At 35.1% G+C, this 14,521-nt stretch overlaps 1 protein-coding gene across 27 annotated transcripts in view; it reads right to left on the bottom strand.

Annotated features, from left to right (window-relative positions):
- Positions 1-4,638: 4,638 nt before the first annotated feature.
- LOC126281198 (tropomyosin) overlaps positions 4,639-14,521 on the bottom strand; it is a 147,722-nt gene continuing 137,839 nt past the window's right edge. For 12 of the 27 annotated variants that reach the window (XM_049979924.1, XM_049979922.1, XM_049979919.1 and 9 more), the window contains 2 exons: positions 11,516-11,585; positions 6,260-7,682 (listed from right to left, as the gene is read on the bottom strand). In XM_049979924.1, coding sequence (XP_049835881.1) covers positions 7,600-7,682; positions 11,516-11,585 — 153 coding nt within the window. In that variant the 3' untranslated portion in view covers positions 6,260-7,599. Of the gene's footprint in view, positions 6,066-6,259; positions 7,683-11,515; positions 11,586-14,521 lie in introns of those variants that run through there. The other 15 variants (XM_049979928.1, XM_049979926.1, XM_049979929.1 and 12 more) reach the window with 2 other exon arrangements.

The following is a 14,521-nucleotide window of genomic DNA, read 5'->3' as shown; positions in this document are numbered from 1 at the left end:
AGGAAATTCCGGCAGAAAACAGTAATGTATACAAGGCAGGTATGTCCATCTCAACAGTCCATGCCAGTGACTTTCCCAACAGCAACAAGACAGCTACTAAAAGTATATTATAGCATTAACTGCTTTGCAATATCAGTCTGATAAAGCAAGAAGGAAACATGCAACCAAGCAATATTTACATTCATGATATCTGTACTTAAAAGCTGTACCTACATTTTTCATATTCTATCATTAATAATGTGCTGATTTTCTCCACTCTATCATCCTTTCCATTGCATGGCTACACAGTACTTTGCCTATCTGATGTGTGTGGTTTTCTTAAACATTTCTTCTTTCATTATATAAAAATTCTAGTCTCTGATAATATTAAGGTGCAGTAACTGATGAGAATATCATGCAGTGTAGTGTGATAACTAGTAGGAATAGTAATACTAATAATAATCTTCTCAGTGTTTATTCAAAATTTTCTGTAAAGGCATTCATTAAAACACTTTTTAACAACTCTTCAGAATCTCTTCTAACAGTGCAAAAATAAAAATGCAGCAGCATAATATGATCCACACACAGTGAGAATGCTTTGTGGCATTCCCAGGGTACACTGTCTTTTTCCCACACTCCATGTTCCAGCCATTCCTACCCTGGTTATTGCCAACACTGGAGTGAACACTACACTGGGCCACTGTTTTTCTTCTATCTACTAGAATTTCTATCTCAGACAATCAATCATTCTCTTCTTAAATGTTATGTTTGCTTCATGCCACTCATAATTAACACTATAATAACTACATTACTTCATCATCCGTAAACCGACATGAAAATCAACATTTAATCTTCTATGTGCATGCTGCAGGTAGAGACAGCAGATGATGCTACTGGCTGGAGTCACACACACACACACACACACACACACACACACACACACACACACACACAGAGAGAGAGAGAGAGAGAGAGAGAGAGAGAGAGAGAGAGAGAGAGAGAGAGAGAGTTTCTTCCTAGTGTATGTCACATCACCACCCGCCTTCATGTGCACATCAGTAAAAGTGTCAGAGCAACACCAAAATGTTAAGTAGAATATCTAGCATTTTTCAGAGGGGAATCCCACAAGCTGAAGATGCATGTAAATTGGCAATTCTTTGTAAAGATGTCTTCCACAGAAATCTCTGTTGCAATACTCAATAATTGTGTGGATTACTTCCTCTATTAGTAATGTAGTACTGGTTCTGTTTTACAGTTTAAAATTGCACCTGCATTTCACCTCATTTTTCACGTGTAAGGCCATGGTACAGTTTTATATTTCATTACTTGGGAAAGAAAGTTATAACTCAAAAAGTTTTTTCCAAACCAAAATTTATTTGTAAAAAAAACAGCCTATCAAACTATTTTTCTACATAGTTTTCACCATTGCACAGACATTTCTAATAACAAGAAAACAACTATTCTATGCCCTCTTCACAGAATGATGCCACTAGTAGAGACAGTCACTACTGAACACCGCACTGTGTCATTACCACCGTCAAAGCATCTTCCTTTAAAATCAAGCTTCGTGGTCAAGAACAAGTGGTAGTCACATGGCGCGAGATTGGCACTGTACAGTTGATCATCATACTGTTCCCAACCAAATCGTTGAATAATGTTTTGAGAGAGACCAACAGAATGAGGACAACATAATACCATGATTGAGAATCCACACTGTACAAGTCTGATTTCACACTTTCTGACAACCACTTCTTGAACTTTTAAATATGATTTTGGAGGAATGTGCTTTGACAGTGAAGATGATGACACAAAAACCGTTCAGCAGTGACTGTCTTCACTGGCGGCATCTTTCTATGAAGATAGCACAGAAGAGGTGGTTTCTTGCCATGAAGAATGTCTGAACCATGGTGGCAACTACGTAGAAAAAAGATTAAGACAAGCTTGTTCTTGTAATAAATTTTGGTTTGAAAAATGTTTGAGTTTTCTTCTGAAATGGTATTAACTTTCTGGGTATGTCCCATACTTTGATTTTACTGGTCACTGCACGTATAGGTTAAGCCAAAATTAGCACAGATGCTAGAGCGTTATTCCTTGCACACTAACAGAACAAAAGTATCTCACAAAATTTCAAATGGCTCTGAGCACTATGAGACTTAACATCTGTGGTCATTAGTCCCCTAGAACTTAGAACTACTTAAACCTAACTAACCTAAGGACATCACACATACCCATGTCCGAGGCAGGATTCAAACCTGCGACCGTAGCGGTCGCGCGGTTCCGGACTGAGCGCCTAGAACCGCTAGACCACCGCGGCCGGCCACAAAATTTCATCCCATGTATATATCCAGTAGAAAACTGAGCTCAAACAAAGGCAATTTGACAATACTGTGACCACAGGTTCAAGTACCTTGAATCAATGCTCTGTAATGTGCACTGCCAACTTTGTGCAGTGGGTAGTTTTGCGTCACAAGACCAAATTTTATTCTGGTTCTAGGCATTTTATTTTCAACATTTTTCTCCGCATGATATATTGCACTTCTTAATTGTTATATTAACAATTAGAGCAGGTGTTTTAGGATACATGTACAACTGTCCAGCATTAACATAATTTGGTGCAGAATCATTTATATTATTCCACATTCGACTGTGTATTTTGGCTTTAAACTTTTACTCTGTTCCCCTCCATGCAATCTGTTTCCATTATATCCCTGCTATCAGTGCACTCAATTAGCACCAACTATCAGTGCACTCAATTAGCACCAACTATCAGTGCACTCAATTAGCACCAACTATCAGTGCACTCAATTAGCACCAACTATCAGGCTTACCACTGTCATGCTTGAAACATTTCTGTAAGACATTAGATTACCAGTAGGTTTAGCAACCCCTTCACAGGTTACATTACAAAACTCCGGCAACATGTGTCCTAGAACTGGTAGTGCACTTGTATGCTCCTTGTGACTGTTGATGCAGCTAGTAACTAAATGTGTGTGTTAATGCAGGGAAGTCACTTCAAGCATCTGCTCTGAAGAGTATACATGGTAGCCAGAAACGGTCTGAAAAGTTTTCAGGGTCGTTTGGACTCAGAAATAATTGTTAAGAAAAAGGAATTCAATACATTGCACTATCTCCGTGTTCATTAGTACTGAAGTTGGCCAAAATGTCTGATTTCCTAAAACCAAACAAGAGTGCGATACAAAAATTGGACATAGGATTGTAAGGATGGAACCAGAGCTAAAGGCCGAGCAGCCTCGTACACCATTATCTACACTATGACTACAAATGACACTAATTAGATATCGGGCTACTTTAATTGGTGCATGCAATGGCTCGATTAACTTCACTGCTAATCAACTCAGAAATTGTGCACTGCATTGAATTTTTATTTCTCAGCACAACCTACCCAGCAACACCCTTACAAGCTTTTCACAATGTGTCCGACTACACATTCTGTGACAAACATGTTGTCACCGAGTAGTCAAAATATCGGTATTACAACATACCGATGTCATGGGACATAGTATGTATAACATATTCACATTGGCATATTTTGTAGTCATTCCTGACTCAGCTAATTTATTTTTAAGCCGATTATTACTCTTCATGATTATTTTAGACTAATGACTTATGTTCAATTCAAACAAAAGTCTAGTTTTACGATACATATACTTTAAGCAAGTGTGTGCGTTACAACACTATTGTCAAGATTTAAAAAATACACAAAGACCTGGTACTGAATGGTTTTAATTTGAGTATTCTACTGGGAAACACTACCCAGTGCACTAGCTGAGCACACAGGTATGCATTATTGACTTAAGGAACCCTTCTTTTATTACAATATTTCCAAATTGCCTTTCTTTCAAGTCCATTTCTTTACGAAAGATATGAATTTTGTTATAAATTTTTATACTGTTAATATGCAAGGAATCTGACTCCCGAGTGCTCTCTTTGTTCATCCTCAATTGTTGTTGTGGTCTTCAGTCCTGAGACAGCTCTCTCAATATGCAAAACTATATCATTTTTTTACTGAATTTGTTTCCTGTTGCTGTCTGTCTGATACACAACAGTGATAACTGATGAAGTGGTCATGGAAGCAAAAGAGAGATCTTTCAGCAATCATCTTTGTTTTGAAAACTTTTCCCTTTTTCTTAAATAAGTCCCAGTGGATTTTCACATTGCACCAAGTACCATGTGACTAGCTATGTTAATATATTGTGATCATTTTCACAACATATGGCTCGATAAGACTGTAAACTGAAAGTCATTCCACAAAGTCGAATGCTGGATAGTAAATTTCTATCCTATTAACATATGCAACATTTGGAAATATAGAAAAGTTACAGTGCAGAACACAAAAGTGTGATGGATGAGTAGAACTAAGCTAATCAGGCACATATTTAAAACTTGCAAATACTGCATCTACATAGTTACACGATAATTGTGAAAGTGTGCTCACATGGAATTAACATATATTGTTGCATCAGTTTACAGTGAACTGTATCCCTGGAAATGAATCAATTTACAAATTCAGCATAAATTATACAAAAAGAAAAAGAAAACTACCTTGATATTAACGTGCTCAAGAAAAGGTGAAGGGAAATGTAACAAATTGCATCACAGTTTATTCTACATATGTGGTACAGAAATAAAACAAGCAAATAAACTTTAAATAGTAATATTTTTATTTCATCCTTGTACAGACTGCAACTTGACCTGAAGGATGGGTCCACACATTGTTTAAGAGATTAAAAACAGCCATTAGTATAGAAATCTAGATAAATGTGACATCCCTGTGGCAGTAAAGAAGTAAGCAGTAATATCAGAGACTGGTTTCCCCATACTAATGACTGACAGGCTGCCTTCCAACTCAATGAAGAAAGATTTTAATGATGAGTAAAAATTACAACACAAGTTGGTTTTGCTGACAATGGCCTGACGTGAAAAGTTCTTCACCTACAAAGATGTTTTCTGGCACACTTTAAGACCTTTGTTTCCTGGCACACTTAAAACTTTACACAACCTAGTTCTGTAGTCAAGTTCTGGACAGGAAAATTTACTGAAAGCTGTGAACCCATCTCAGCCAACATATCTTGAAAAACAGTATTTAAACAGTTTCCTAGTGGCCAATAAGTTCGGTGAATGTCATGTCAAGGTCATCACATATGTACTTGTACTTCTCCTTCTCGTGTACCAACTCATCTGCAAAGAAATTGACAACAGAATAGATATCAAAGAAATAAGAGAAAATATTCCTTTAGCAATGAACATTGAATTTGCCAATGGATTCTAATATGGCACAGTAAAATTTGTCATTTTTCCTTTATCAGTACTGACTACAAAGCAGTGCTTCATTACAAAACAAAGCTTGCAAAAGCACTACATAGGAAAAGCAACTGGAACTACTAGCAGGCTGATACTGGTAACCAGTTAACCAAGAAGCCATTTCATTTTACATGTCCTCTACCAAACTAGTCCTAATTTCAAAACAGGACAAAAATGGGGGAAAAAAATACTAGTTCAATGATTGACTAACAGATGATGCAAGCATTGAAACTTACAAATGTACATTATACAGGCATTCAATATACAGTTCTCCAATTTGTGACAATAGTCCATGTTGTCCCTACCTTTTTAAACTCTCGAGACACACAAAGTTATGAAACAATAATGCATAAAAAATGTTACAACTGAAGTTACAATACAAGAATAGTTTCAAAAATAAAAAGTTTAAAAGGAATCCAAAAACTTCTAGATTACAAAAATAATAAGCATCTTGTTTGATAGAGGCTTTACTTCTAATTCTGTTTGTAGGAACACTAGTACATAAAACTGTGTCGTTCACTGTTCTAGGATAATGGGTTAGAATGATTCTTAAATACAAAGCAATTTCTGGATGCAGGCAGCCATAGAATGTGTGATGTAAATGGTGATTTTGTGAAGTAGCAGTAGCAGTACAGTATTGATGGCACACACCGAAACCGCCCAACACTGCCTGTCATTAATTGTTCATAAGATTAATTCTACGAAGGCAGAATCCAAATCGTCACCAATTATCTTGTATTTCTCCTTCTCTATCACCAGCTCATCTGCAAAGTGGAACAAATATAAATTAAGATATACAATGATGCAATGTAATAAAAAATGGAGACCACCTGAAGTATTTTAGACACTTTAGTAATTCTTATTACCCCCAAGTTTGATAGTAACTGTGGGAATTTAGGAAGGACAAATGGATAATTGATTTAGGAGAAGGTGAATAAACATACACAAAAGAGAAAAATTAAAAACATGCTGTTTTAATGCACTGACACTCTACAACAACTCAAATTAATTGCACAAACATGAGCTGCTTTTGTGCAGCTGTTTGCTTCTATTGAGAAATTAGGATGTGACTGGAATAAGCTAAAATCAACAGTGCAAAATTTATAAAATAACCATGCTAATATTAAACATTTTTATTACCCAACACTGTTAGATATACAACATAACTATGATAAAATTTACAAATTAATACTAATTTAACACAATAAATAAGCATATGAAGATGAGGCAGTATAACAGTTTCATTTCACATATCATCCAGTTTTCTTTATTTAAAAAATGCAAATAATGATACATTCAGCAACAAAAATATAAAACTCTTCATACTGTGTTATAGTTTTAGTGTCATCTACAAAAATTAAATATTACTTAAAAGTACTAGGGAGCAAAATAATAATAAAAACATCCATGCAATTTAGGCATTCATGCAAAACAGGAATTTTGCTCTGGATATGAAGTGTAACACCATAGAAGTACCAGTATTGTACTTTGTCTTTTGAAGAATAGGAAGGCACTACAGATTCATTGTTTCTTTAACAATACTGTGCTTTCGATTACAAAAATGTTGGCAGTGAACTGTTTTTATCACTGTCAACACATTGTAGGAAAAAATGAAAGCTTGTTATTTAGTAAGGTACTGTACTATTATTTGCACAACTATTACATAGAAAACTGTAATAAATATTTATCTTCCCCAGCAGTTGCTTATGCTTATTTACAGTTTCATACTCTGACAGTAATCAATCAATATGGCTACTGCAGAAGCACACTTAACACACCAAACTAGATTTATTGATTATTAACTATCATTTCAATGATGTCACACTGTGCTGTTTGAAACACTCATCAATAAATTGATTTAAGCAAACCATTTGGGCAACACTATATCCGACTAACCACAAAGAACGATAGAAAAATCTGTAGCACCAATAATGTTGACTTGAACACAATATAAATGCTTACATAAAGTACTTTGAGAATTGTGTCCAATTCCAGTTCACAATGCGCTAGTAGCATCTCACTACATCTCTCAATACCTCAATTTTCATATTAATACCAACAAACCACTACTGCATTCTGGAATGTAATGGAGAATGAATATTTGTGCCACAGGCCCTACTTCAAACTATCTGAACAGAACAAAAAAGAAAAAGTAATACACTGGAAGTAGTTCAGTTTTGAAGTGATGAATGTTTCAATTTGTGGGCTTGGGGAAAGTAGGGACTTTTTCATCAAACCTGGGGATTTCTGAGCACGCAACACGATTAAGTCATCTTAATGCCACAGTAGGGCGCAGGATTACATATTCTGAATATCATGCAAGGTTGCCTCCATCTCTTCCTGCAGCAGTTTATTCTTCTCTTTCTCAGCCAATAGGTCATCTGTAAACAGTGGGTTTGATGTTCACTCACACACGTGTACACAAACACAAATTATTAATAAGTCAGTGTCAAACACAGTTAGCACATATTTAGTTTCATGAATTACATTACATTTAACAGGATGATTGAAAGGTAACGAAGGACATCAGTTCCTCATATTGTTGTTTTGATCCATAATTTATGATCATAAGATTAAGTTATCTTAGGGATAACAGCGTAATTGTTTTTGAGAGCTCATATAGTCGAAGTAGATTGTGACCTCGATGTTGGATTAAGAATAATGGTATTATCATATTGTATTAACTAAAAACTTTCATTTGAACAATTATCATTTTAAGAATCATTATTGGAACAATAGGTGGTTTAAATCAAACATCTATACTTAACATTTTCCTTGTCTTAATAAAAATGCTGTCTAGTTTCTTACTTTCAAGAAATTTTCCCATTAAGAGAAAGCAAACTGTCTAGAATCATTTTTTCTTAACACTTTATAGACTGTAGCACTGGCTGAGGACCTGGAACTGTCTCTTACCCCTTTTGAAATCATCAGCAAAATATCACACGGCAAAAAACAGTCTAAAGCTTTTATTTCACAAACTGCATTGATCTATTTAGCAATTGCAGAATCTATGAATATAAATTCAGCTCTGCTATTAGTTTGTCCCTCACGACAACTAATAGTTAATCATGAACAATTTCTGACATTTGTTAAATTTTCTCTCTACTGAAATTAACACATGAACTGAAATGAAAATAAGAAGCAATGAAGAATCAATTTTATTCTGTTGCCTATCGATATTACTAACAACACAGTTGTGTATGATGTGGGAATTTTACATTCCACAATATACTTGATGGGGCTGTAAAAATTACACACAGGAAAAGGAATTAAAGTTGTATGGAGATATGAACATAGAAACAATAAGGTGAACAAAGTTTAGACATGCCAAAAAATAGTACCACACATTAGAACACAGATCTGAAAAAAAAAAAAAAAATTCAGTGGTGACAGTTGGATTCCAACTTCCTTCATTCTCCTGTTTAAACCATCTTCAGCTAACTTAAATAAAAATTTTAAATTTACAGAGTTAATTCTGAACTTCAACACAGAAAATGATACTAAGCTACACACACACACACACACACACACACACACACACACACACACACACACACACACAAAGCAAGAACAAAATTATGTTCTGATAACAGTTGATAAGATACAAATTTCAATAATTTAACAGTTCACCTTTATATGTAAGAACTTCTTTTTAGTAACTTGTTTCACAAGTAATTTTTGTTAACAGCAGATTTATTTTTCGCATGGCCTAGGTGTTGCCTAAGCTTCTAAATCCCTATATTTATCCTATGGTATTGAGAGCTAGCAATAAAATATTGATTACAGCAAGGTATTAAATTTCTGCCTTACGCAAGCGCATCTATGTATAATGAGCACCATCAATAAATAAAATTGTCTTGTACCAATCCAGCTTTGTTTTACAATTGTGAGCCTGTACCTATTCATTCATTATTGCTTCAGCTAACACAGTGTAAAGTTGTGCTGTCATACATCAAGTGAGCCACAATGATATACGATAAACAGTGAGCCAAGTGAGAAAAATTTACGATCTGTGCAAGAAAATAATTCTAAGCTAGTGGCACTATCCCACAATGAGGCAGTTATCTACGAAATAATTAACAATCTAATAAGGGGGTTGGCTGGAATCTGATGCAACTACACCGTTTAATGCTTTGAGTGGGTCATTACTGTGTGATAAAACTTACATGTGGCAACACACTGATGTGAGAGTATTTTATTATTGTTAAATTAAACAGTAATTTAACTCTTAATATGTGTTTTTTATCATTGTTTAATTAAACTACTATTAAACTGACTTAATTCATATATGTATATGCCTTGGCAACATAAAGACAGCTATTCTTCACACATGAAGAAAATACACCATACACCACCTAGCATTATAAAAAATTGCAGGCCCACTCAAGGGTTAACACTAATAATAATTCTGTATGTCTCAATGGCCGGGCACAAGTATTAATTGGATACCATTTTGGTGGCTCTCATGTGCTCTCAAGCCGACAGCACCCAGTGCACAGCGGCACACTCCCATCCAAATACGAACTGGGTCCAATGATGCTAACTTTGGTAAATGGTCAAGAACCTGTGAATCCAACACGATATGGCCACTGGCTTTAAATGTATTTCATGAATGTTGCTTCCTCACCATAGTGTATTACCCACAGCTGAGCTAACACATTGGGGTAATCGTGTTCCTATAAGGAGAAGTGCTGAAACAGCAATAATGCAATCTCATAAAACCAACTTTTACACATAATCTTACGGGAAGGCTTTTGTTCTTGCACCCCCTCTCTCATATATTTGTGTTTCTCTATCTGCCAGGAACAGTATAACTGTAGAACCCAACGAACACCATACTGCAGCAAGACACCCAAGATTCTGTCACAGATTATTACTACAGAGTATTTGTGGTCTGTCGGATATACGATATTTCCTCTTGCCGCCCCCCCCCCCCCCCCCCAGATGAAAATGGACGCACGTCCAAATTCTATCTTTAGTCAGATAACTCTTAATTACCCACTATGGCACTTCAGGTGTCTATGATGTTTAAGGTATTACTTCCTTACAAAATATCTTCATTTGTGTGTTCAATAGAATTGCTTGTATCCACATATAAATGCAAATGTTGTAATGTAACCTCACAACATTAAACACTTTATACGTGTTTCAGTGGTTTCAGAACTAATTTACATTGCTCACTGATTTAAATAACTGTATACAAACTGTATCATTTGAAATCATAGTCTAATTTGTATCTTTTAATCAACTGCACCAGGAATTAAGGTCACCATTAATTGCACATCAGCATGCTTGTTAGAAACCATGATGCAGAATATTGTAAGACTGTGGAATTCAGAACAAATACATTTCAGGAAACTACTGCCTATGCATTATGTGCTCAGAATTCTAAACAAAAATACTTTGCAATTGCTCAAAAAATATATAAAAATTAACTATTGCAATTCAACAGAAGCGAAGTAATTACTTACAATAGTGCAGCAAAATTTCTGTGCCTTAATAAAACTCAAAACAACATTATATTTAAATCAAATACAGAATTTTTTGAAAAGGGAACTAAACTACTTTTGAATATCTCTGAAATGGACTATCACCTGAAATGCCTGATATTTACACTAACACTATTCCAAATATCCTATTTTTCTGCCAGAATTGTCAAGGAAAACTTTTAGATGCAAACCTTCCATTACTGAACTTTCACTAAAGAACTGTTATATAAAACGTCTAAAACCATATCAAGAAAGCTCTAGCATATAAGTAATTCTTTTAACATTCGAAAGTAAACCAGAAAGGAAGAAAGAAAATGGAAATTGTGTTTATGCTTCTTTAGAATGTTATTTTTTCTGAGCTACAATGTTATGTGAAAACAACACACTGTTGACTTTCAACAAAGGAAGGAAGAATATCAGATTTTCTGTGACATTTTAGGAGATTATCTTTTTGCAAGGAAATTAAAACATTAAAACAATTAAGCACTATTTACTTCATAATTAACCAGAAACTGTTTAGCAGTAGAAGTCGAGCTGAAACTACTACACGAGTAAAATCCTTTTAAGTGGCACTGATTTTCCAACATACATGGTGGTCTATATGGGGACACCCACTTTTAAAGGTATTTTCTTTCTTTCTCTCCTTGCCTTGAGACAACTCTGGCAGACCTGAAGATTATATCTGTATTTCAAAATATATTCCAAACATGTGAACGAGTACTTACCCTCAAGCCTGTCGACCTCCTTCTGCAACTTCTGCACTGACCTTTCAGCAAACTCAGCTCTGGCTTCAGCCTGAGAATTTAAACAATGGAAATTTCACACAATTAGAAATAAATTTTAAGAGCAAGAATGAACAAGTAACATTCAATGAAACATTCCCAAATTTATTTAGAATCTAAACTTCCAGAACTGTTGAGTATATAAGAGATAAAAAGTCTGAATGGGAAAGGTTTTGAATGTTTGTAGATAAACATATACCAAATAGCAATTCAGTTTGTAGTGAAGTTTTCCTACATCTGATGCCATTTTTCATTGATTCAGCCACTAAGAATCAAATAAGGAGAATTTACAATTTCAAAGAATCTGAACTACTACAGTGAGAATCTGCTAACCACAAATGCAATTGTGTTCTTTCCATTACTGTGCTTGACCTTCATTTAAATTACATTACAAACATTAAATTTAATTTTAACAGAACTGTTATTAAATATGATGAGAATTCCCAAATGTGTTTTTACCTGCAACTTTTTTTTAAAACACTAAAACTGATGTTTTTTTGTTTGGCACTAATCACAGATTTAATTCTTGTATGTTAATTCATTTAAATCCATTTTTTCAGTAGACATCACATACTAATAATAATGCCAGAAAAACAAGGTGTTTATGCTGTGTTGTTGATCTTGCTGCACTCCATTTTTTAATTTTACTTTAAACGATACTCAGTGACATCCAATTTTCTCATCTTGATAATCTATGCTGTTTGTTTACTTTCCAGTATGCAATGAAATTTCTTACATCTTTTAGTGCTGTTTGTTTATATTTAACATCCCTCTCAATAAGACCAGTGCTTTTGCAATTTACTATAACAGCACCGATTTGCGCTACAGAACTATCTTTCTCTGAAACTAAGTCTCCTCTCCCCACAAAATATTTTTCACTATTTGCTGTTACGTCAGCAACAAAATCTACTTCATACAGGTTACTTTAAGCCCTGTTCAAAGCCTTATTTTGACCATTTCTCCACAAGCAGGTTGTTGTACAACCAGTATCACAGTTAGTACAAATTAATATTTTCAAGGCTGCCACAATGTGTAAAGAAAATTAAGGTGACAAAACCTGTATGACATATCCTTTTAATTGACTTCAATTTGCAGATTAGAACATACAATTTTAACACACAAAACATTTACTACGGACTGCTTATTTGGAAATTCCAAATATGGAAAATACTACACAAACTGGAATGATGTTCATACTTCATGCACTTAAGTACAGAACAGTTAGGGAATTTTGCAAACTAATTTTTTCAAACATGTTTACTGACACACAATCAGCATTTGGCTCTTACAGTAATAAAATGACACAGTCTCTTAAATGAGTAGTTTGCATACATATTTTGAATAGGGTCTGACTGAAAACATGAAGAAGCTTAATTAAACCACACCTGCCACTCATAACAAAGAAAAGAAAAATTAATAATGGAGTAGATTTGCAACATGTGTTGTTTGGAAAGGGCCACTCAAAAGTACTGATCATACTTAAACACCATTGTTTTTGCTCAATACAAATATTGGTCTAAGCTCCACAGCCGTTTACAAGACATAGTCCAACTAATGAGGTATTCAATTTCCTTCCACTGGCTTACCCAGTTAGTTACAGAGATAAGAGGAGGGTACACAGCTTAATTTACATTCAGATCACATTGTACACTAGGTTACAATGTTACATAAGGGAAAGGTGGGTGAGGACTCCTACGATCAAATGAACTCTGCCTTTAGACCACACATTTCATTCTAAGAATATTAAGTCACAGCAGCCAGAGACTTCAGTCGTGTGTATGTTGCATTTTCATGATTGTGTGTAATCTATTTCTGATGAAGGCCTCGCTAGCTGATAGCTCACTTTCTGACAGACTTTTTGTTGTGCCTCTCCTCATGTTAGCAGCTCTGCTTTATGGTGAGTATCAACTATCTTTTTCATAATAGTGTTACATTCCAAGTCTTTAATACAGTTTACCTTTTAAAATTATATAGCTGTAAATAGCTGGCTGCAACCATATGTACACACACATTCGCAAAGAACTACATTATGTCGAAGTAGTGTAAATAAATCTAACTGTATCTTCAATAATGCATCTAATTAAAAGTAGTTTGAGATATCAATGTGTGTTTCCATGTCTTGTCAACAAAAAACGTGCAAGTCTCCCCCCCCCCCTACACACACACACACACACACACACACACACACACACACACACACACACACACAACACACACAACACACACAACACACACAACACACACAACACACACAACACACACAACACACACAACACACACACGAGTAAGTTATTAATTGTTGCACGCACAGACTACAATAATTAGTCCAACAATAAAAATATTTTCGGTGATATTAGGGCATAACTTATCTGATCATGCATAATTTTAGGTGAACAAGTAAAGGAAGTAAAGCATCTGCATGCTAACATTAGTTAAAAGTAGTCATCCACACAATTTACCAAAAATTTAGACACCTTTTAAGTCACACACACACACACACACACACACACACACACACACACACACACACACACACACACACAGAGAGAGAGAGAGAGAGAGAGAGAGAGAGAGAGAGAGAGGTCACCAACCTTACCAGATGAAGCTGTGAAGCTGTAGCAAGGAGAAATGCTCCCAAATTAGGTGCTACCAAGAAAAAGACAATTTTTAAATTTGATATTTCTAAGCAATATCTGCAAGTACAGTATGCACGATTCATCCTCAGTGCATGGCTATTTATTCGATCTAGAGTGCTGATAAATTTAATGTCAACTGGGTTACACAATACTGTATTGAAAAGAAAGGGATGGGTCAACTGTGCTAACAGCAATACAAATTTAAGCAAATACTAAAGGGCCCTTTACAACTCACCACTACTCAAATTGGAGTGAAAACAATTTGTTCTGTTTATATGGGGATCACAATTCAGTCAGTCCCTCCTCTTACCAA

The sequence above is a fragment of the Schistocerca gregaria genome, chromosome 7 (genome assembly GCF_023897955.1).
Source record: "Schistocerca gregaria isolate iqSchGreg1 chromosome 7, iqSchGreg1.2, whole genome shotgun sequence".
Classification (NCBI taxonomy): Eukaryota; Metazoa; Arthropoda; class Insecta; order Orthoptera; family Acrididae; genus Schistocerca; species Schistocerca gregaria.
This window is presented reverse-complemented; position numbering and strand designations above follow the sequence as displayed.